Raw genomic sequence first — 24288 nt, forward strand, 5'->3', positions numbered from 1 at the left:
AAAGGCAGGGTCTCTGCTCAGGGTGGATAGGGGAGGCTACCCATGGTTTACCATTTTATGCAATCCAGTCCCCACACAGGGTTAACGTTAAAGGCTTGAAATAAACATATTTTGGGGATGAGGACTTGACCTAGCCTAGTTTGAAATGGCCTAATAACAAAGGTTGAGGGTGTTTTTAAAGGTGTTTTGGGGAGCAAATTAAACTTGGCGGTGGCTGGTTTAATGATAGCGCTAGACTGGTTCCATTCTAGCAGCTTTAGTAACTGACATGACTGATGAGGGCAAAGGGCGCAGACTAGAGTGAGAGTGTGAATGTGAGAAAGTAAGACAGAGATAGAGAGGGCAGTAAACGAGGGCAGTGAACGAGTAAAGACAGACCTCGGAGAGAAAAAGTAGGATGGACTGGGATTGTTCTATTATTGAAGACACGGTTCTATTCCTGGAAGAGAACATACGTTCTTTTTCCATTTTCCAGGTTAACACAGAGACAAAGAAGAGAAACCCCCAACTCCAATGTTAACATTTCCACTTTTTATTGACAGGATACTTGCTTCATGTAAAATATTTAAATACAATACATGTTCCATATGCTGTCCTCCACACGATTGGTTGGTTTTGTAATTATGAAGTTCTAAGGTTTTGCCCACAGCGATAAAAACAGCTGCTCTCTCTCAGGCCAACGGAAGCTGTTTCGCCACTTGCTTTTTTTATACAGTTAGTGAAAACCAAGGAAAACAAGATTCAATTATAAACTACTATTATTAAGTATTTTTTCTTTTGTCGTTTTTTGTCCTTTGTTTTTGTTACGCCCCCAACAAGAGCTGTGGATGGGGCCCATAAACTCCCAGCATGCTCCTGTCAGCAGCTCAGTTCGGTCCCCAGCAAAGACGCCCTCGGAAGGGAGGACAGACAGAGAAGAAGAAAGACCGACAGGAGGACAGAGGGGCATGTACTCTGTCGATGCTGGCAGTCACATAGCAGCTTTAGTCTGATCGAAGCTTCATCAGGAAGAGGGGATCTGGCTGGAAAGGGGGAGAGCTTTGGTGGAGGTGGTGAGAAGGAAAGGAGGGAGTGGGTAACACCCTGGGTGGCCTTTACTGCAAAAGAAGCCATCTTTTGTTTGCTTGTCATGTTGTGGCTTTTGTTAAGTACCAGTTCTGAAGGTTAACTTTATAATGTTCATAGACACAGCGACGAAGAGCGCAAGGAACAAGGGAAGAACCAACTGACAGCATCCGTTCTTCTCCATCTAGTTTTGTGGTTTAGTCTCCATGTGTTGCTCATGGTTGAAGTCGTAATTTTCAGGATGGGCTCATTGTATTTCATACTGGGCCAACGGACTACTGCAGTGAGGGTGGACCGGTGGGTTAAATGTGGGGGGAGGGGCGGGTATTGCCATGGACACACCCACCTCCCTCAGTACATTCTCCCTAGTGGGCCAGGCGAAGGCTGGGTTAGGGGTCAGTAGCGGTGGGTCTGATGTGAGTACTGCGGGGGCTGCTGGGAGGTAGAGGAGTATCCAATGCTGTTTTGGGGCAGTGATGTGCTTGGTCCGGGGTTCTGGTAGGCAGCATGTGGATTGGAGCGCTGAGAGAGAGAGATAAGATACCAAATTGTAAATAGTCTGATTAGTTATGATTTGGTGGGATAGCATGATTTTGCTGAGTATATAGTATTGCCATGCTATATAGTAGCTGCTTTGTATGTATGTATGTATGTATGTATGTATGTATGTATGTACGCATGTACGTATGTATGTATGTATGTATGTACGCATGTACGTATGTATGTGAGACTACCCCTACCTGGTAGTCTGAGGTCATAATGAGGCCACTTGAGGTAGTGACGGGCGGGACCACTCGCACCTTCTTTAGGGGAGGGCCCTGTGCGTGGCTGTTGTCAGGGTTACCAGTATGTCCTGCCCCGTTGGTGTGGTTGTTCCCCTGCTGCTGGTTCTTCTGGAATATTAAAAGACACCCAAGGCTTCATCAACCACACACTGGAAATACACTCAAAATGCTCCCTTTAAACCTTTACTCTGTTGATAAAAAAATACACGTATAAATATAACATATATTTTGACCCAAATGTAAAGCTAAGAGGCACACACATTTCTGACTTTCTCTGCCTTATCCTCTGGTTCCTCCTCTGTCAGGAACTCCCTCTTGGGGTATGGGATCTGGCAGCCTGCAAACACACTGACACAAACACACCACTTATCTTACAGGGTATAGGACCACATCACTCCAGACATGAAATACATTTGTTATAACGCAATATATGTAGTAAGGGGTTTTGTTGTATTACATGTAGTAATAATGTTTTAGTTGTTTTAATATATACACTGAACAAAAATATAAAACTCAACTATTTCAATGATTTTACTGAGTTACAGTTCAAAGTAAATCAGTCGATTGAAAAATTTAAAATTAATTAGGCCCTAATCTATGGATTTCACATGACTGGGCAGGGACGCTGCCATGGGTGGGCCTGGGAGGGCATAGGTCCACCCACTTGAAGCCAGGCCCAGCCAATCAGAATGAGTTTCTCCACAAAAAGGCCATAATTACAGACAGAAATACTCCTCAGTTCCATCAGCTGTCAGGGCGGCTAGTCTCAGGCAACTACTGACCTGTAGCGCTCACGTCTGTAGCCATGAAGTGCTTTGAAAGGCTGGTCATAGCTCACATCAACAACATTATCCCAGAAATCCTAGACCCACTCAAATACGCATACCACCCAAACAGATCCACAGATGCAGCAATCTCTATTGCACTCAACACTGCCCTTTCCCACCTGGACAAAAGAAACACCTACGTGAGAATGCTGTTCATTGACTACATCTCAGCATTCAACACTAAAGTGCCCTCAAAGCTCATCACTAGGCAAAGGATTCTGGGACTACACACCTCCCTCTGCAACTGGATCCTGGACTTCCTGACGGGCTGTCCCCAGATGGTGAGGGTAGGTAACAACACATCTGCCACGACAGCCTATAGGGAGGTGGTCAGGGAGCTGGCCGGGTGATGCCAGAATAACCACCTATCCCTCAACGTAATCAAGACAAAAGGAGATGATTGTGGACTACAGGAAAAGGAGGACCGAACACGCTCCCATTGTCATCGATGGAGCTGTAGTGGAGCAGGTTGAGAGCTTCAAGTTCCTCGGTGTCCACATCACCAACAAACTAGAATGGTCCAAACACACCAAGACAGTCGTAAAGAGGGCACGACAAAGCCTATTCCCCCTCAGGAGACTGAAAAGATTTGGCATGGGTCCTGAGATCCTCAAAAGGTTCTACAGCTGCAACATCAAGAGCATCCTGACTGGTTGCTTCACTGCTACCGCACGGCAAGCGGTAACAGAGCACCAAGTCTAAAAGGTTTTTCAACAGCTTTTACCCCCAAGCTATAAGACTCCAGAACAGGAAATCAAATAACTACCAGGACTATTTACATTGTGCCCACCCCCTCCTTTTACACTGTTGCTACTCTGTTTTATCATCTATGCATCGTCACTTTAACTATACCTACATGTACATATTACCTCAATTAGCCTGACTAACCGGTGCCTATATATAGCCTGTTATATTCACTGTTTTATTTATTTACTTTTCTATTGTTCACCTAATACCAATTTGTTACATAAAAATAGCACTGTTGGTTAGGGCTTGTAAGTAAGCATTTCACTGTAAAGTCTACACCTGTTGTATTCGGCGCACGTGACAAATAAACTTTGATTTGATACCAAGATTGAACTCTTTGGCCTGAATGCCAAGCGTCACGTCTGGAGGAAACCTGGCACCATTCCTATGGTGAAGCATGGTGGTGGCAGCATCATGCTGTGGAGATGTTTTTCAGCGGCAGGGACTGGGAGACCAGTCAGGATCGAGGGCGAGATGAACGGAGCAAAGTACAGAGAGATCCTTGATGAAAACCTGCTCCAGAGCTCTCAGGACCACAGACTGTCCTGTTGGAAAGTGAACTTTCACAACAACGATCGTAAGCACACAGCCAAGACAACGCAGGAGTGGGTTCGGGACAAGTCTCTGAATGTCCTTGAGTGGCCCAGCCAGAGCCCGGGCTTAAACCCGATCAAACGTCTCTGGAGAGACCTGAAAATAGCTGTACAGCAACGCTCCCCATCCAACCCGACAAAGATTGGGGGGGATCTGCAAAGAAGAATGGGAGAAACTCCCCAAATACAGGTGTACCAAGCTTGTAGTGTCATACCCACGAAGACTTGAGGCTGTAATTGCTGCCAAAGGTGCTTCAACAAGGTACTGAGTAAAGGGTATGAATACTTATGTAAATGTGAAAATGTCTAAAAACCTGTTTTTGCTTTGTCTTTATGGGGTACCTCATGTAGATTGATGAGGCAAATTTAAAAATATATATTTTAGAATAAGGCTGTAATGTAACAAATGTGGATAAAGGGGTTTGATTACTTTCCCGAATGCACTGTACATGTGTTACAGATGTAATAAATATGTTCTAAAGTTCTATTAGAGTCCTGACTCACTCTGAGGTGGGCAGTGGTTCCTCCAGGAAGTAAGGGTCCTGCATGGCCTGCTCAGATGTGATCCTGCGGATCGGGTCCATAGTCAGCAGCTTCTGGAGCTACACACACAAACGTTAGAGCAGGAGTAAAAGAAGGAACGTTTATACAACGTCAGACTGAAGAATGCTATGTAACAACAACGTTCAGGCAATGTTAGACTGAGAAAACTAATTTCAACTCACCAAGTGGAATGCTTTGCTGTCTGGTTTGACTTTGTGTTTCTCCATGTATTTTATAAGGCTGCAGTTTGTATACCTGTGTTATATACGAACATATTTCAGTTTGTATACCTGTGTTATATACAAACATATTTCAGTTTGTATACCTGTGTTATATACAAACATATTTCAGTTTGTATACCAGACCACCTCACTTCAGTTTGGATTAGAAGACAAATCTATTATTACAATGATACAAATGATCTTGTTCAGAGCTGGCAGAAAGCCACTCACGTGTTCCTCCTGAAGTCTTTCATCAGAGTGGAGTGCTCCGGCATCTTCTTGATGTCTTCCCAGTCCTTCTCTGAGGATTACATCATCAGACTGTGTCAGTGAGTGCTTCTCTGAGGATTACATCTTCAGACTGTCAGTGATGGCTTGTACACGACAGACAGATTGCTTTGGGCTCATACAAGCCAGGCCAGAATAGAACTGTGCCTAGTCATGGTTTAATTACACTCTTGTTCTTCAGTATTATTAATAAATATATATATATATCCATCCCTATTTGCCAGGCAGGTTCATAATACACACGTCAAAAATGACCAAAATCTGTCTTGCCGACCACTTTCTAAAAACGACATGCTGTGTACTAATAGTACTACATACTATTGAGAACGTACTGTTTCATAAAAACATATGCAGGAAGCAACAAATATAAACATACTAGGTTGATCCATGCTGAGAAGGCATAATCTAATGCTCAATCATGCTTCTTCCCCGCCATTCGTTCATTTTGGTAGAGCGCATTCCCTATTCTGATTATCAGATGAGTATGAAAAAGACGCAAGTCTGAAAAGACGATTCTCTTCCTCAATAGTGTGCAGCGAATTCTACTTGATGAAAAGACAAAATGAATATAACATCCTGGCATTTAAAGTTGTACACATACTGACGTTATATTTTTGCATACCCCAAAAAGCCTACTATTTAGAACGCAAGTATGGGTATTCAGATGGAAGGTTAATAATTTAACACATACTGTACGAGCGACCATTTCAATGCACATAGGCATGTCCTGATAAGTTATGAGAGTCCCCAGTACTCATGGACAACCCTCTTAATCCAGAGCCAGTTTTTAAGCATTCTCAGCCTCTACATGCTGATTTTGTGGCCTGTGTGTGGTGGATCTAAAGGAGGAGAGGCCCTGCCCCAGCCCAGCTCTCTCACCAGCGGGGAAGCCCATGACGTTGAAGATGCGGTCCAGCTGGTCGTGGTGGTAGGGGTTACTGGTCTTGATGTCCTCTTGGCGACAGTGGAAGATGGGCTCAGACGTCAACAGCTCGGCAAAGATGCAGCCAATTGCCCAAATGTCTGACAGATGCACAGTGAGGATTAGAGATACCAGGGCTCTACAGTGCTACCATTTTGGATTCATATGACCCTAAATATTTTTCTTTTGGCCACCAGTGCCTAGGGGAAAATAATTATATTTAGTAATTGCTGGCAAATCATCAATACATCAAATATTTCTCAATCTGCTCCTAAATTTCTTTGTGCTCCTACATTTTTCAATTTAGGAGCACATGTGCTCCTTGTAAAATATGACCGTGTGACAGAGCCCTGGATATGACAATATGACAGAGCCCTGGATATCACAGTGTGTTCTAAACCACGCACACACACCCACTTGAACAGCTCTTGGTACACAGCACACCCACCCACCCCTTTGCCGTTCTCACCGATGGCTTTGGTGTAGTGCCTGGCACCCAGCAGTAGCTCTGGTGCCCTGTACCAGAAGGTGACCACCACAGGGTCCAGATCTGCTAAAGGCTTCAGTGGTGAGTTAAAGAGGCGGGCAAAGCCCATGTCCGCTGTACAGCAACACACAAGAAATAATCCACATAATAATATGATAATGTAGTATAACGCTCAAATAGTGTGTAATGACCAGTGAATAAACTATAGCCAGTCTATGTAGACAAAGCATTATGCTGAAAAAACCAAAACTCCATCGTACCGATCTTTACTCGACCCCTCTCCGGCCCCTCCCCCATCACTAGGATGTTTGCAGGTTTCTGGGGAAAAACAGATTAACAGTTAATATCACCCAAATATTTACTTCCATTATCCTAATACCCACACTGATACACAAACGAGAGGAATTAAGATTAGTTTGGCCGCGTTATGCTGAATAACATATGAATGGTTCAGGTAGTGTCAATGCTACCCTCTCAGAGAACCAGGCCAGGCACCTCCATTTCCTCCACCAGGTCAACTATACAGTGCTCAGCCACTGTTCCATTTCCTGCATCCCTCCATTTCCCCCCTTTGCTCCCCTATTCTCCCTTCCTCCCCCCACTTTCATCAGGTCTCTGTAGGAAGCAGTTAGTGGATGCCCACTCTCCCCCCCACTGCCCCTTCTTCCGCACTCCCCCCCCTCTCACACAAAGGCCCTTCTCATTTGGGCAAAAGTCTGTCCTCCGTCCGCTCTCCTCCGTTACCCGGAAACTGATATGTGTTCGAGGAGAGTGTCAATTAGTTAGGTGAATGGAAGTGTCCTCTCCACTTCGATAGCCTCCTTTCATTAACGATAGTCACGTGTATCCAACCAGTCATTCACAGAAGAGTTTTTATATTTGACCCCCCCCTTTGAAGCGGTTGTTGCTTGCGAGAAGAAGAGCAGGCAAACATTTAAAATGTATATGCTACTTATCCTTTTATCTATAAAAATGTCTTGCAGAACAGGCTACATTTATTTGATCACTTAACATATATTTTGGGATTCCACACCTGTAAAGGTAATTTGCCTGATGACGCACAAATGGAGAGGAGAATCTAATTTAATACAAGCACATTTTCATTCACGTTCCCTCTGCTCGCCACCTGTCAATTACCTTTGACATTTTTCAAAAGGAGGCGAGAGACGGAGGAGAGAGGACACAGGAGTTGAGCAAATCTAATTGAGAAAAGGCCCAGGTCTCTGTGTAGGACCCAGTTGGCATGCAGGAAAAGGATGCACTCGCCTTCCTTCCCTCTCCCTCACCAGGTCTCTCCCCTGTCCCTCACCAGGTCTCTCCCCTGTCCCTCACCACCCTCTCCCCGCTGTCCCTCACCACCCTCTCCCCGCTGTCCCTCACCACCCTCTCCCCGCTGTCCCTCACCACCCTCTCCCCGCTGTCCCTCACCACCCTCTCCCCTGTCCCTCACCAGGTCTCTGTGTAGGACCCAGTTGGCGTGTAAGTAATGGATGCCGTCCAGGATCTGGTAGAGCAGGGACTTGACCATCCCCCTGGGCAGTTGCAGGGGCTTCTTATTAGCCTTGGACGCCCTGTGGAACTTTATGATGTGCTGTGGAGAGAGGGAGCATCCTTATTGTGTGTTATCAATGTCTGGGTCAATGGATTTAAACAAGTGTGAAGGTAAAATATTCAAATGTTTATAAAAAAGTGTAAATGTAAAAACAAATGTGCATGTGTGTGTGTGTGTTTGTGTATGTTTATAGTGTGGATGGATGTATCAGATACAAAACCTGTGAGTGTTCATGCAAAACATTCCGTTACTTTTAGATTACTTTCCCCTTAGAGGCATTAGAAGGAGACAAAAATGAATATTGCCAACTGAATGACATCTATTGCAGGACAAAACAATGTTAAGAGATTACATAGCTGGCCATAAATGAACGTTGCATTTTACTTTATAGGTTGGTTATGTAGGCTTCTTCTAACCCATTGCCTTCTACTACAGGTAATATGATTAGGCTTAATCTTTACAAGGGTCCGATTTCCAGTCATTCCAAATAATGTAATAAACCTTGATCTTCAACAATAAGACTTATAATTATAGATTATCCAAATTGTTTTACCTGAGCATAATCCAAAAACTACCAACTTATTAGCTTACTTTGTTGTTTATGATTTTGTTGTCATGGAGGACTGGTTGGGCTCATTGCTTCGAGCAGAAAAAAAATGCTGCTCTCATTGAAATGCTGATATCTATATAATTTGCAGAGGTTTAAGTCTATCAAAAGTGTGTGCGTTAGAATATGTGTCCGTTAGGCCTATGTTTTTTTTTATCAGCAAAAATGAGATTGAGCAATAAAAGCCCCACTCGTGGTCTTCTTAAAGTAAACTGGTTTTTGACAGTATGGAGCACAACACCACAGAGTAGTTTAGAAGGGAGGAACTCCCTCTAACTTTTCCCCCCCATAAGCATTAAGCAGCTGTTGCATATTTTCACTGGCTGTTCACTGGTTGCAAAAACAGATTGATAGACAGCTTATGCTTCAATTCAACCATTATTGGGTAAAAATAATAATACACATTTACATTTGTGAACAGCCATCCACAACAACCACAATCCGTGAGGCACAAATAGCTAAATGAGAGAGCAGCAGTGTGATTCACATCATTGCTCTATGTAGATATCAACACTAATGATATCTGTGTGGCCCTTACCGCCAAGCTTTTATTCAAGTTGGATCATTTTTGGATGTCGACAGCAGTCGTACCACTGGAAGACATAGCTTAGACTGTGGGCCTACAAAAGCCTATTCCTGCTCTTTTCCCACAATCCATCAAGTGCATTTGATGTGTCATCATAGTGGTCTCTGACTTGTGGTCAGACTCACTCAGGCAGGACCTTAAATTTGACAATTTTTTCAATGCTGATTTAAATGCAATTGAGAAAACAGAAAGGTGTCAATTATTTTTTTTTACGCAAATTTTTTAAAAGTAATCCTAGAATTAATAATTTCATTTTTCAAAAGTATTTAATCTGATTACTATAGTTTTGCTGGTAACGTTACTGATTACAATTGTTTTTTAATCCGTTCGTCCCCAAACCGGTGTGTGTGTGTGTGTGTATTACCCAGAGATCATGCTCAGCATAGTCGAAGAGCAGCCAGACTTTGCGGTCTGCGTGTGACAGGAACACCTTCTGCAGTGAGATCACATTAGGATGCTTCAGCTCCCGCAGTAACTAGAAGAAGAAACATTCATTCACACAGACATTATGGGATGTCTGCTCTTGAACTAAACAACACACTTACTGCAATCTCTCTGCAGGCCGACATGGAGATGCCAGTGCCTTCAATCTGCTTGAGGGCGTAGTCCTTATCATCCTTCCTGTAGACAGAAAAATATACAGCATCAACCAAAATTCACTACAGTTCCCATGGGGCCTGAGACACGGCGGCCAGCTGGCAATTGGTGGTACAGGAGTGGCTGAGAGGGCAAAATGCTTACATTTCCTCCAGATTTATGTCATATAATCAAGCTCACCCCCATACAGTAGAGGGGAAACAGACTATGGCAGCTGGCAAGGGACACACAAAGTTAAGTTAGCCCCTCACTAGTACAAACCCCACCCCTCCATCCGGCCCAAATCATCTCATAAACTGCTCTTTGTGCCTCCTCGGTCATGTTTCAACTCCAGTAGAACAAATGAGGGCATGAGAGGCTCGTAAACAGCAATCTTCTACAATAAACATAAACATCTTTGAACACTTAGGGCTGGTTAAAACACGGTTGCAGCCACCAGTCAGTCTGGCCATGTTTTAGACCCGCTGCTTGGTGAGTCTGATTTGTGTCCTGAGGGTCCAGTTACAATAAAGGATCTGGGCTGGATTAAACAAAACATCGATGATCTGGACTCCATTTGATGAGTTTGGACTGGATTGGATGGGGTTGGACTAGGATGGGGCCAGGAGGACTGGACCAGACCACCAGACTAGGATGGGGCCAGGAGGACTGGACCGGACCAGACTAGGATGGGGCCAGGAGGACTGGACCAGACTAGGATGGGGCCAGGAGGACCGGACCGGACCAGACTAGGATGGGGCCAGGAGGACCGGACCAGACTAGGATGGGGCCAGGAGGACCGGACCAGACTAGGATGGGGCCAGGAGGACCGGACCAGACTAGGATGGGGCCAGGAGGACCGGACCAGACTAGGATGGGGCCAGGAGGACCGGACCAGACTAGGATGGGGCCAGGAGGACCGGACCAGACTAGGATGGGGCCAGGAGGACCGGACCAGACTAGGATGGGGCCAGGAGGACTGGACATCCAGACTAGGATGGGGCCAAGAAGACAGGACTAGACCACCAGACTAGGATGGGGCCAAGAAGACAGGACTAGACCACCAGACTAGGATGGGGCCAAGAAGACAGGACTAGACCACCAGACTAGAATGGGGCCAGGAGGACCGGACCAGACTAGGATGGGGCCAGGAGGACCGGACCAGACTAGGATGGGGCCAGGAGGACCGGACCAGACTAGGATGGGGCCAGGAGGACCGGACTAGACCACCAGTCTAGGATGGGGCCAGGAGGACTGGACCACCAGGCTAGGATGGGGCCAGGAGGACTGGACTAGACCACCAGTCTAGGATGGGGCGAGGAGGACTGGACTAGACCACCAGTCTAGGATGGGGCGAGGAGGACTGGACTAGACCACCAGGCTAGGATGGGGCGAGGCGGACCGGACCAGACTAGGATGGGGCCAGGAGGACCGGACCAGACTAGGATGGGGCCAGGACGACCGGACCAGACTAGGATGGGGCCAGGAGAACCGGACCAGACTAGGATGGGGCCAGGAGGACCGGACCAGACTAGGATGGGGCCAGGAGGACCGGACCAGACTAGGATGGGGCCAGGAGGACCGGACCAGACTAGGATGGGGCCAGGAGAACTGGACTAGACCACCAGGCTAGGATGGGGCGAGGAGAACTGGACTAGACCACCAGGCTAGGATGGGGCGAGGAGGACTGGACTAGACCACCAGTCTAGGATGGGGCGAGGAGGACTGGACTAGACCACCAGTCTAGGATGGGGCCAGGAGGACTGGACATCCAGACTAGGATGGGGCCAGGAGGACCAGACTAGACCACCAGGCTAGGATGGGGCCAGGAGGACCGGACCAGACTAGGATGGGGCCAGGCCCCGTCCCGTTCCGGTCCTCCTGGCCCCGTCCCGTTCCGGTCCTCCTGGCCCCGACCCGGTCCGGTCCTCCTGGCCCCGACCCGGTCCGGTCCTCCTGGCCCCGTCCCGGTCCTCCTGGCCCTGTCCCGATCTGGTCCGGTCCTCCTGGCCCCGTCCCCCGTCCCGGTCCTCCTGGCCCCGTCCCGGTCCTCCTGGCCCCGTCCCGGTCCTCCTGGCCCCGTCCCGATCTGGTCCGGTCCTCCTGGCCCGTCCCGGTTCTCCTGGCCCCGTCCCGGTTCTCCTGGCCCAGTCCTCCTGGCCCCGTCCCGGTTCTCCTGGCCCAGTCCTCCTGGCCCCGTCCCGGTCTGGTCCTCCTGGTCCCGTCCCGTTCCTCCTGGCCCCGTCCGGGTCCTCCTGGCCCCGTCCTCCTGGCCCCGTCCCGGTCTGGTCCTCCTGGTCCCGTCCCGTTCCTCCTGGCCCCGTCCGGGTCCTCCTGGCCCCGTCCTCCTGGCCCCGTCCGGGTCCTCCTGGCCCCGTCCTCCTGGCCCCGTCCCGGTCCTCATGGCCCCGTCCTCCAGGCCCCGTCCCGGTCCTCATGGCCCCGTCCCGGTCTTCCTGGCCCCGTCCCGGTCCTCCTGGCCCCGTCCCGTCCCTCCTGGCCCCGTCCCGGTCCTCCTGGCCCCGTCCCGGTCCTCCTCCTCCTGGCCCCGTCCCGGTCCTCCTGGCCCCGTCCGGTTCTCCTGGCCCAGTCTTCCTGGCCCCGGCCCAGTCTTCCTGGCCCCGGCCCGGTCCTCCTGGCCCCGGCCCGGTCCTCCTGGCCCCGTCCCGGTCCCCCTGGCCCCGTCCCGGTCCCCACCTGGCCCCGTCCCGGTCCCCACCTGGCCCCGTCCCGGTCCCCACCTGGCCCCGTCCCGGTCCCCACCTGGCCCCGTCCCGGTCCCCACCTGGCCCCGTCCCGGTCCCCACCTGGCCCCGTCCCGGTCCTCCTGGCCCCGTCCTCCTGGCCCCGTCCCGGTCCTCCTGGCCCCGTCCCGGTCCTCCTCGGTCCTCCTGGCCCCGTCCCGGTCCTCCTGGCCCCGTCCTAGTCTGGTGGTCTAGTCCAGTCCTCCTGGCCCCATCCTCCTGGCCCAGTCTTAGTCGGGACGGGGCCAGGAGGACCGGACCAGACCGGGACGGTGCCAGGAGGACCGGACCAGACCGGGACGGTGCCAGGAGGACCGGACCAGACCTGGACGGGGCCAGGAGGACCGGACCAGACCGGGATGGTGCCAGGAGGACCGGACCAGGAGGACCGGACCAGACCAGGACGGGGCCAGGAGGACTGGACTAGACCACCAGGCTAGGATGGGGCCAAGAGGACTGGACTAGACCACCAGGCTAGGATGGGGCCAAGAGGACTGGACTAGACCACCAGGCTAGGATGGGGCCAAGAGGACTGGACTAGACCACCAGGCTAGGATGGGGCCAAGAGGACTGGACTAGACCACCAGGCTAGGATGGGGCCAAGAGGACTGGACTAGACATCCAGACTAGGATGGGGCCAGGATGACTGGACTAGACATCTAGACTAGGATGGGGCCAGGAGGACAGGACCAGACCACCAGCCTAGGTTATGGCTGGATTGTGACAGAAGGGGAAGGACAGGGTGTCTGCAGTCTGAAATTAGCTCTTTTCCTTCATGGCCTCTGTATAAAACACCTTTATTGGAATAGCATAAACCTAACCAGTCCTTTCACTGGTAATAATTTATGAAGGGAGCAAGAAGAGAACAATACACTTAAGAGAATGGGAAAACTGGAATAAACAACATTGCCTGGCTGAAATGGCTATGATATGGTCTACATTCTTGGATACATCTGCAGTGGTTTTTGTCTCAGCCAGACACTAACATGTTTAGGCTAAAACGTTCAATGCAATAAAAATATTTTTTGTGTCAAACTAGGTCTATGCAATAACGTTAAGAGCCCAAGGTAATTAAACCAGAATAGCAAAACAAACTAATTTGGGGATTGCTCAAAACCCATATATTCTAGTATTTTGAATAATTTATTGGACATTACTATTTAGCCTATTAATTGCATTACAATGGTTCTCAGCATTGGTCTACATAAATTAGTCTAGCAATTTTTTCTTTCTTTCAAAACATTCAAGAGAAAACGTAATCGAGACATGTATAGAATAACATTGTTTGCAAGTTTTACAGTGCTTTACAGTACTTGGTCATGAGATAATAGCATAGTATGGATGCACGATATCGGAATAGGACGATATTAGCTAAAAAAATGCCAGCGTCTAACATAGGTAGATGACGTGCATGCGTCTAACATAGGTAGATGACGTGCATGCGTCTAACATAGGTAGATGACGTGCATGCGTCTAACATAGGTAGATGACGTGCATGCGTCTAACATAGGTAGATGACGTGCATGCGTCTAACATAGGTAGATGACGTGCATGCGTCTAACATAGGTAGATGACGTGCATGCGTCTAACATAGGTAGATGACGTGCATGCGTCTAACATAGGTAGATGACGTGCATGCGTCTAACATAGGTAGATGACGTGCATGCGTCTAACATAGGTAGATGACGTGCATACGTCTAACAAAGGTAGATGACGTAATGACGCCACGAAAAATACAGCGCTACACAGAACAAAAGCAGAAAAATGCTAAGCGCACACTTCCAACAACTAAACAGTCATTTGAAAGACTAAGAAAATTTCAGCGAGACAACTCAAAAGGCGAAATCCATTAACGCCAAGATAATGGATTTCATTATGCTACTTGATAAGGGCGTCACTGCTATTAGCTTCACGACTGACATTTGGACCAGCGATGGCAGCCCCATGAGCATGCAGAGTCTGACAGCACAGTGGGTCAACGAAGATTTCCTACTGAGGAAAGCTGAATTACATGCTCAAGAATGTGCTGGTTCTCATGCCGCTGCTGCCATTTCAATGGCATTTGAGAACATGAACACACTCCTAGCACCATTTGAACAACTGACTGGAGAAATAAGCTAACCCTCGGTCATGGCACTGAAACGCCTGCTCAACAAAACTGAAGACAGACCGTGGGGTTAACTTTACAAAAGTACTCGAGGCTGTGAACAAGTGATTTGGTGGTATTCTCTCTGAGCCTCTTTACCGTGTCGCCACCATGCTCGATGCTAGGAACAAGGACTGCTACTTCGATGCAGACAAGAAACAGGGTTTACGTGAAATGTTACAGAGACAGCTGGACAAGATGGAAACAGACACAGTGAGTGCGCAGAGGAAGAGAGGCCACGAACAGACAGAGCTGAAACTTCACTGCTTGACATGCATGATGAAATCCTGGTTGAGAATGAAACGACTGAACAAATTAACAACGAAACAGCACAGAAAGTAAGTGAAAGAAATAGGTTTGATTATGTTTTACAGGTAATGGGGGCATATGTAAATGCCAACAAAATAACTTTTTGGTCAGTGTGGTATGGTGTGTGTGTAACCTTTATTTAACTAGGCAAGTAAGTTAAGAACAAATTCTTATTTACAATGACTGCCTACCCCGGCCAACGCTGGGCCAATTGTGTGCTGCCCTATGGGACTCTCAATCACTGCCGGATGTGATACAGCCTGGATTCGAACCAGGGACTGTAGTGACACCTCTTGCACTGAGATGCAGTGCCTTAGACCTCTATGTCCGTGTGTGTTATCTATTTAACTGTACTAGAATGCTTAAAAAAAGGACACTAACATGTAAAATATCAGTATCGGCCAAAAATGTCACATCTATGCATCCCTACAGCATAGTTTTCTATTCCACACTACATACTAGGGAGAAAAGACATGATAGTAAAGAGAGTAACATGGCCAATAGAAGGACCACTTTTATTATCATGTCCATCTCATCTATATGAAGGGGGCCTCCTCACTGTTAATCCATGCAGAATACCTGTATACATTTAATGTCCCTCCTTTTGAGATTTGAAACACTTTCCTTCTATTATTAGAGGGGGTGAGATTCCTCCATACAATGTAAAGCACCTGGTGATAAAACTGCTTTCTGTAAACCCATTATTATGTATTGTGTAGCCAGGCCGATCCAGACACCTCAAACCCGCCAAACCAAACATTCCCTGCGCGCGACTGCACCTGCCCCTGACTTGCTTGGCTGCGTCTGTAATAGGCTATCACACAAAGGCTGGCCTACTTCACGAAAATATTATATCTCGAAAAGCAAAAAAATAATACGGCATATTTGATACAAAAATATCCTCGTTATTCTGTTTGGAGCTAGACTTGCTTGATGACTGCAATACATACAATGTTGTTACAACATCCCCCGCTCTGTTCCGTTTCATCTGCGAGCGCAGGCGTCATTTTAAAACTATACCGGATTTGAAATGCATTATACTAGCATACTAACTACAATACAGCAAGGTTAGCTGGTGGATTTAGCTAACACATTGCACAGCTGTTAGTTACTGAAAGTTGTGGCTGCGTCGCGTGATGCATTGTTCTCTACCTTCTTTGCCTTTTGTGCTGTTGTCTGTGCCCAATATATGTTTGTACCATGTTTTGTGCTGCTACAAAGTTGCTGTCATGTGTTGCTACCATGCTATGTTGTTTTAGGTCTCTCTTATCGTGTTTTATTTTAATTGTATTGTTAATCCCAGCCCCCGTAGGAGGCCTTTTGGAGGGCCGTTATTGTAAATACGAACTAACTTGTCTGGTTAAATAAAGGTTTAATAAAATAAAGTGCTGGGCCACTGATGTCAGTGCTCAAATCAGCTTTGTCATGGAACTCGAGCCCCTGTTCTCCAAGTGCTATGACGTACTGAGTTTATTCAGTTGGTTCTTTAAAATGTTCCCCGTACTACGAGTTACAAATAGGTGTAACAGAGGGGGCCTTGAAAACAAGAGCAACCAAGACAAACAGAGTTGTTTTATTGAGAGACTAGTGGACCTGAGGGCCTTCTTACTGGCTCTCATTATCAACTCACCCATCTTTTCTCTTTGCTTTGTATACATGGCCGTAGGTGCCTCTTCCCACTTTGCATCCCTCGTATTCAAACAGGTCCTCGACACGTTCTCTCTCTCCGGTCAGCATCACTTTGAAATCGTAGTCCATTCTCTCTGTTGTTTAGGTCAATTATCTTCTGCTTCCTTTTAAAGCGCCGCTTGGGAGGCAACTTACTTCACAACCCCAGTTAGAATTTGTTGTTGCCTTCCTTCGCGTCGCTCTCTCCTCAGCCCTATTTCCACATTTAACGGCTAGGTTTATGTTTACCAGAGAAGACGCAGGTTTCTTATCGGCCAGGTATGGGCAGTAAAACTAGCTTCCCCGTTCTCTTGTATTATCTTGCTACTGCGTTTCTCCAGCCGGTATCACTCTGGAGAACTGAAAAACCACGCACGGCACTGTCGTAAAATGTCGTTATTGCACAGAAATGGACGGGGCTATATGTTTAGAACACCACGTGGATTTTAACTCTTTGTAACGTGAAGGGGATACAAATTGTACTATTCACACAAAAACATCACGTTTTATGATCAGAACTTTGGTGCTGGCATCTCTGAAGCCAGTTCAAGTGTTTCCTCTACACATTTCATGACAATTATGCCACTCCTTAATCATAATCTGATGTTGGATATCCAAAATTAGATAATTCTGGCGTCTATAATAAAGGCATAAAGAGGAGTCAAGATATGCGCACGGACATTGAAAAACGGGGGGGGAGAATGTCATTGCTATCTATTCATATATTTACCTTCAGACTGCTTGGAGAAAATGATCAACTGCGTGGTTATGTAAAATACATTTGTGAAAAAGAACCTGTCATCTTCACAATTAAACACATATGAATAGATTGATTTTAACACAACAATTATCTGTTATAATCCGCCCCTTTTAATAATGTAGTCGTGCGGTTTCGTAAGGTAGGAACTAATCTGACACTGCTGGTCTTTGATCGAACAGTGAGAAGTGTAGCACAGTTGGTCCCATCTTGGCTACATTGTAATCAGAGCGGAGAGGGAAGCAAACGCGTCGATATTACAGCTGCTGTGTCAGGTACAAAAATACCTCTACATTTTGTTGTCAACTCCATATTCTCGAGCTAAAAAACTATGTTTAAGTTGAGTATTGTATGCACTCAGTTCGTGTGTTACTCGTTAAAATAATTGTCTTATTTGTTGGCGAAACCTTTCACCAGATAGCTAGCTGTCGACAACTAACAAATGCGTTGCGCATTCAAAATGACAGCTCGCCGCTTTGAAAGGCAATGTGAAACCGGCGTATAGGTGTGAAGATTTTTATTAGTTGGAGACGCTTATATATTTCTGTTGCAATGGTTAGGCGACGATTTTTTTTGTCCTCTACATAGTGAACTTACATGGAGCCCGACTATTCTTTGTCATGTCCCTCCTCCGACGTGGCTGTGTGATCGTTCCTGCGTCGGTGATTGGTAGCTAGTAGGATGACACTAGCGTCAGTTTTTTTGTTGGTTCTTTCTCCTGTGTTCTCCAACATGGCATGTTTTGTAGAGGCTGGAATATTTCTCTAAATGGCATGATTGTTGCCAACTGAATATTCATTGCGGTCTATCGGTGTGCCATCGATGCTGTTGTGTGGAGGTTTCTGAATCTAAGAAGGTTTTTGTAGCCGATTTACTAAGTAGTTGATCAGCGACTAGTGCGGGCGGAGTGGAGCGCGGTCACATAAAATGAAGTTGATAAAAAACGACTGATTTCAGCACCCAAAGAATAGTCCGTAATTACACAGAGCAATGTCTCAGCCGACCTCTTACTGGCCATGTCTCATCCCACAGCAGAATGGATAGTGTTGTTTTTGACATGGCTTATGGCTAAAGGTGGGGACACACACGTTTAATAAAGTGAAGGCGTCTGATGTGGTAATGTCACATAATTGCATTGATCGTTAAAAAAAATACTGTTGACCTGATGTTTTTCCCCAGGGAATTGGATGGTCTGTGAAGTCTCGTTCTCATCCATGTTTGTCAGTTGTATAGAATCAAAATATATGTGATCTCAATTTAATGATTGAATGATGGATGTATTACTAAAGCAGTACCCAGGTAAGTTCCAGCCAGGTGTTCCACATTTCTGACACCCCACCTACCGCCCTCTGTGTGCCACAGCGGATTCCATGGTGATGGACCCTCCTAGCGGGCGAGACGAGCGGCGGCGTCAGGCAGAGCGTCTTCGACGGGAGGAGGCATACTATCACTTCATCAACGAGCTGAGTGAGGAAGAGTACCGCCTTATGAGAGACAGCAACCTGCTGGGCACACCTGGTGAGAGGAACCTAGTACACCTAACTTCACTAGAACCCCTAACGCAGGGTTGCATAGCTCCAGTCCCCCCAGGGCAGCGGTGTCTGCTGGTTTTCCTCATTGTTTTTTAAATAATTTGTACCAGGACAACCACGGGATAGGCAACTCCAGTCCTACAGTGTCCTGATTGGTCTCACACTTTTGCCCCTCCAGCACACCTGACTCTAATAATCAACTAATCATGATCTTCAATTTCAAATTAAATTAGTTTAATCAGCTGTGTTTTCTAGAGATGGAGGAAAGGTGTGACCACTCCGGCCCCTGAGGACTGGAGTTGCCCATCCCTGCCTTATCCAATTAGTGGTGCTAATTAATGCCATGGAGAAACAATAACCATAGGACTGCAGCCCTGTCCCAACCCAATAGACTGAAACCTGCTAATGCACCCTAATACAGGCCTACACACGTTGTGTAATAAAACTATCACATTTTATAATGTAATGGCTTCATGTTGGCTACTAAGGGCTGAAAATGAATCTGGACAATCAAGCATATAAGTCCTCCATCTTGACCTAAAAGGGGACATGCTGTTCCCCAGGTGAGGTGACAGCGGAGGAGCTACGGCAGCGCCTGGACGGGGCAAAGGAGCGTGTGTCATCTCAGCCCCGCCCTGAACCACTCCCACAGAACACTGAGGCCGGAGAGGAGGAGGGGAGCAGCGTTGAGGGGGAGGAGAGCGAGGGAGGGGCAGGTAGGAATAAAGAGCTATAGCGGTGGTCGTGGTTCTATGGGCTTATAGGGCTTACTGTGGGAAATTAATGCTAAAGGGTCTGTATAACCTAAACTGACAGATTGTTATGGGTCTCAAAAGGTTCATGGCCTAATTGCTGCTGTATACTCAGTTCATTTGATTTATTATTGATCAAAGTATTACTAGATAATTACAACTGACTCAGTTCAGTAACAAGCTGCTGTCTGTATAGCTACTGCTGAGCCGGGAGCAGAGACGTCTAACGGCGACTCACTGCTGGAGTGGCTGAACACCTTCCGACGCACAGGGAACGCCACGCGCAGTGGCCAGAGCGGCAACCAGACGTGGCGCGCGGTCAGCCGCACCAACCCCAACAGTGGAGAGTTCCGCTTCAGCCTGGAGATCAACATCAACCATGAGCAGCCAGAGCCAGGGGAGCACAGTGATGCCCCCGACCCCTCAGAGCTGTCCCCTGTCCCCCCTCCATCCACAGCCTCCATACGCACTGCCCCCTACACCCCTGCCCGGCCCTCCCCCTATCCCTTACCTCGAGCCACCCAGGGCAGGAGGGCTCAGATCCGCCGTACACGCAGTAGTACCACCATCCCTCTGACTCCCGCACCCCTCATCACACCCCTACCCCCTACTGCTCTAAGTGGTACAGAAGCCCTCAACCTCCCACCACCCCCAGTCCCCATCACCCCCTATCCTTCAGGATCAAATAAGCCCTCCACAGCTCCAACCCCCAAGCAGAGCTTCCTCCCCAGGGGAGGGGCAGGATGAGGGGGTTCCTACCCTGGACTTCCCCCGTGTACCGCCCCAGTCTGGCCCCCAGGTGGCGTCTGTGGGGCGTGAGCCTCGTAGCAGCAGGACTCGATCTCGCGGCCGGACCCGCAGGGCTGCAGCAGGAGGTGGGACTACCTCCCGGTCGTCTAGGAGACGCAGCCGCTCCCCTCTTCAGAGAAACACCGCCCTTAACTCGGCTACCTTGCCTCCTAGTGGTGGGAATGGAAATGGTGTCTCTAATAATGGCCACACTGCTGAGCCCGGAAACAGAACTGCTTCTGTCTCCATGGAGACCGGTGAGGCCGTGTCAGAGCCGGCTGTACTAGCAGAGCCTGGCCCAGAGGCAGGTGAGCAGGAGGGAGAGGCACACTCGGCCGGGTCGGGGGGTGCAGGGGGGGTGCGGCGCCACCCCACCATCATGCTGGATCTGCAGGTGCGGCGCATCCGACCGGGAGAGAACCGGGACCGGGACAGCATCGCCAGCCGAACCCGTTCCCGGGCCCGCGCCGCCGAGAACACTGTCACCTTCGAGAGCGACAGCGGGGGCTTCCGGCGCACAATCTCCCGCTCGGAGCGGGCCGGGATCCGGACCTACGTCAGCACCATCCGGATCCCTCTAAGGAGGATCAGCGAGACTGGATTGGGGGAGCCCAGCTCCACCGCCCTGCGCTCCATCCTCAGACAGATCATGACCGGCTTCGGGGAGCTCAGCTCCCTCATGGAGACGGAGGCTGACGCTGAGACCACCGAGGGTACTCCCGGTCACCAGGACCCTGCAGGACCCAATGCTAACACCAACACCACACAGACCTACCATAGCCACAGTAATGAGAGTGGAACTGTGGCGGGAGGCCAGGCAGGAGAGACAGAGACTGAGAGAGAGGGGGGGGGTGATGAGGAGGAAGGAGTGCATGGGAGGTTAGGTGGGAGTGACAACAGTGGAATCCCAATCCCCGACGACGGTCGACCGATGAGCAGGGACACAAACAACCTGGTAGAGAACGGCACGCTGCCCATCCTGCGGCTGGCCCACTTCTTCCTGCTCAACGACGAGGAGGACGAGGAGCACCCGCGCGGCCTGACCAAAGAGCAGATTGACATACTAGCCACGCGCACCTACGGCCAGGCCAGCCTGGAGGGGGAAGCTGGGCGCGCCTGCAGTGTCTGTATCAACGACTATGCCCAAGGGAACAAACTGCGCCGCCTGCCCTGCGCCCACGAGTTCCACATCCACTGCATCGACCGCTGGCTCTCTGAGAACAACACCTGCCCCATCTGCAGGCAGCCCATCCTCCCTGCTCACCAGGACTGACCCTGCCCTGACCCCTTGAATCCCCTGACCCCAGAATACCACCGGCTCCACCTCGCCCCCTGCTGGCCGAACTGAGCATGCCCGAGCAGAGAGGACGGTACATGTACATAGCGCTTTAATGTTTTCATTTACCATTGAAATATTCATTGTGTTCACTCTGAAATGGTAGAACCCAAAGGGGTGGGGGGTGGCTAATGCAGAGAATTAAAGTGTTATTTTTTTAGACTTATTTTCAGCACCTTTGTTTGTTTTTTTAAATGTATTTTCTTGTCTTGTTTCTTTTCGGCCTCTGTCACGATGCTTCTGAGGTCCACATTTACAGATAGCACTTAGCTTAAAGAGCTACTATAGCTAGCCGCTGCTGATCAGTCTCAGTCTTTCACCTGATACGCTGTGATGTCACAAACGGACTACAGCAATCGGTCAGTTGCTTCTGTAGATTTGATTTGGTTGACGATGTGTAAATATGTCACCACCGCCGCCTGTGTTTTGGGGTTGGGAAGAGTCATCCTCGTTGCATTTTAAGCAGAAAACATTAAGTTAGAGCTAATATTGGAATCCTTCAATTTAAAGCTCCAACAACCCTTTTTAAAGTGTCCTCTATCATGTGTATGTGTTTGGACAAAGGCTATTGTGGTTCTATTTGACCTTTTTAATTACATTTTACTTGGCCAGTGGTCCCTAGGATGTTGTTGATGTCTGCCTACCTGTTCCAGCTCTTTAAACCTAGCCATCGAATCCCATAGATCCACGGTGGATGTCCAATAGTTCTTCAAATTAGTTTCTGCGTTTGACACTTAGTAACACAAGTCAGAAAGAAACATCTAAAGCAAATAAGTGTGTGAGGTAATTTAGCAGCAAGCACTTGTAGTTGGACTCGTCTGTTAGGGAGACAGGCAAATAATGCAATAACATGAAGGAGGAACGGAAGGACCGTTTTGCGTTGTTAAATGTTTAAACTTTATAGTGCTGTTTTCTTGTTTACTCCTGGGCATTGATGAATAATTAATCTGTTGGGAGATGGAGAGTATCTGTTCTGTAGTACGCTCTCCCCCCCTATCCCCAGACTCCTAAACTCCTCAATCATCATCCCCCACTCCTCTAACGCACACGTGTCAAACTCATTCCACGGAGGGCAGGGTGTCTGTGGGTTTTCGCTCCACCATTGTACTTGATTGATGAATTATGGTCATTAATTGGTAAGGAACTCCCCTCACCCTTGTTGTCTAGGTCTGTCTAATTGAAAGGAAAACCAAAAACCTGCAGACACTCGGCCCTCCGTGGTATGAGTTTAACACCCCTGCTCTAATGTCTGTGTTTAAAGCCTCTGCTTTGGGAGAACCTGCCTGTCATGGCCTGATTTCTATCACCTAAGTAATAGTTTCATGTTCACAAACCTGAAAGGAATGACTAGGTGAAAGTAAAATGGTGGAGCCTCCACTCAATCCATTTTCTACATCTATCCAATCCTTTCAGATCAGTGTCTTCCTCCATTAGCCTGGCTTAGATCTCAATTGGCTTTCCCTGCAGGCCGTATCACCCTGTTACCACCAGAGGCAGTGTTCACAACTACAGTATGACATGGTGAGGACTGGAGACCAGTGGTATTGGTGTCCATGTAGGGCAGGGGGGTTTAATGTAATTTTCATACTAACTTTGTTCCAAGCAGACTCATTAGACAGGGATGTGATACAGGAAACAATGCTCTTTCTGTACTGAAGTGTGTGTGTTAGCGCTGAAGGAAGTGATAAAACAGAATGTCTAATATGGTTCTGGAGAAGCATCAGTCAGTCGCCTGAATGTCCATCTAAGAAAGAGAGGGTCTGTGGCCACCGAAATTCAGAAATGAATATTTATTCTGTTCCTATTTAATGAGAAACAAACTTTGAAATATTGAATGTGTTATGTGATGAGATTTTAAAAAACAGTTAAGATTAATATGTATTCTGTTACTATGTAATATAAATAAACACAAGGGGTTTCTTCTGCTCCTTAACAAGGGAATTAAATACAGCTTTGTTATGCCTGGAGTTAATTTGTGAGCTCTTTATTTGCTTCCCACTGGGGACTTTGTTCCTCCCACGGGACCACTGTCTTTTCCCACATCTCCAATGACATTGTCTCCCAGTGGTGTGAACAACTACCTCCTATCATATCATGACAAGTCTGGGTTTTTACTTTAATTTGATTGAAATGGCTCTTTCGCTCAGTAGGCTAGAAGTTACTCAGGCCTATGCAATTAGATGAACCTTACACTAAGTAGGACAGTGAGATTATGATCAAAGATGCACATGTGAAATGGTCATAGTACCGAAGTGCTAATAGCCATATTCCCTAGTAGTTATCTATTTAGCCTACCTCTGAAGTGTTGGTCTTTCTGCGTCTATGGCCCGACTAGGCTTACTGACTGAGTTAGGCTATACTTATGCTTGACGTGATATTAGACTTAACTTAGGGCACACACTCAGCTACATGAATGTCCAAGTGAAGCAAAGTGAATCAGGATGAAGGAACGAGAT

At 47.9% G+C, this 24288-nt stretch overlaps 2 protein-coding genes across 2 annotated transcripts; one reads left to right on the forward strand and one right to left on the reverse strand.

Annotated features, from left to right (window-relative positions):
* Nucleotides 1-516: 516 nt before the first annotated feature.
* On the reverse strand, nucleotides 517-17053 carry cdk8 (cyclin dependent kinase 8). The gene is made up of 13 exons (XM_029626393.2): nucleotides 16629-17053; nucleotides 9769-9844; nucleotides 9588-9698; nucleotides 7929-8069; nucleotides 6739-6796; nucleotides 6461-6592; nucleotides 5949-6092; nucleotides 5013-5082; nucleotides 4743-4815; nucleotides 4522-4619; nucleotides 2111-2198; nucleotides 1806-1958; nucleotides 517-1587 (listed from the first exon to the last, which is right to left on the reverse strand). Exons 1-13 carry the CDS (start codon nucleotides 16754-16756, stop codon nucleotides 1462-1464), a joined length of 1398 nt encoding a protein of 465 aa, XP_029482253.1. The 5' UTR covers nucleotides 16757-17053; the 3' UTR covers nucleotides 517-1461.
* Nucleotides 17054-17614: 561 nt separating this feature from the next.
* rnf6 (ring finger protein (C3H2C3 type) 6) lies at nucleotides 17615-23799 on the forward strand. The gene is given in 5 exon segments (XM_029626392.2): nucleotides 17615-17698; nucleotides 18786-18941; nucleotides 19519-19671; nucleotides 19904-20402; nucleotides 20404-23799. Coding segments are annotated over 4 exon segments (2166 nt in total). The 5' UTR covers nucleotides 17615-17698; nucleotides 18786-18793; the 3' UTR covers nucleotides 21770-23799.
* Nucleotides 23800-24288: the final 489 nt, after the last annotated feature.

Source organism: Oncorhynchus nerka, linkage group LG22, assembly GCF_034236695.1.
Source record: "Oncorhynchus nerka isolate Pitt River linkage group LG22, Oner_Uvic_2.0, whole genome shotgun sequence".
Lineage (NCBI taxonomy): Eukaryota > Metazoa > Chordata > Actinopteri > Salmoniformes > Salmonidae > Oncorhynchus > Oncorhynchus nerka.

Bases quoted from the DNA above. Each gene is read 5' to 3' on its own strand.
- cdk8 (XM_029626393.2), bottom strand. From the start codon at position 16,756: ATGGACTACGATTTCAAAGTGATGCTGACCGGAGAGAGAGAACGTGTC. The intron at 9,845-16,628 runs GTGAGTTGATAA...TTCTGTCTACAG, and splicing joins AAAGCAAAGAGAAAAGATGG to GAAGGATGATAAGGACTACG. The intron at 8,070-9,587 runs GTAATACACACA...CTCTCTCCACAG, and splicing joins ATGCTGAGCATGATCTCTGG to CACATCATAAAGTTCCACAG.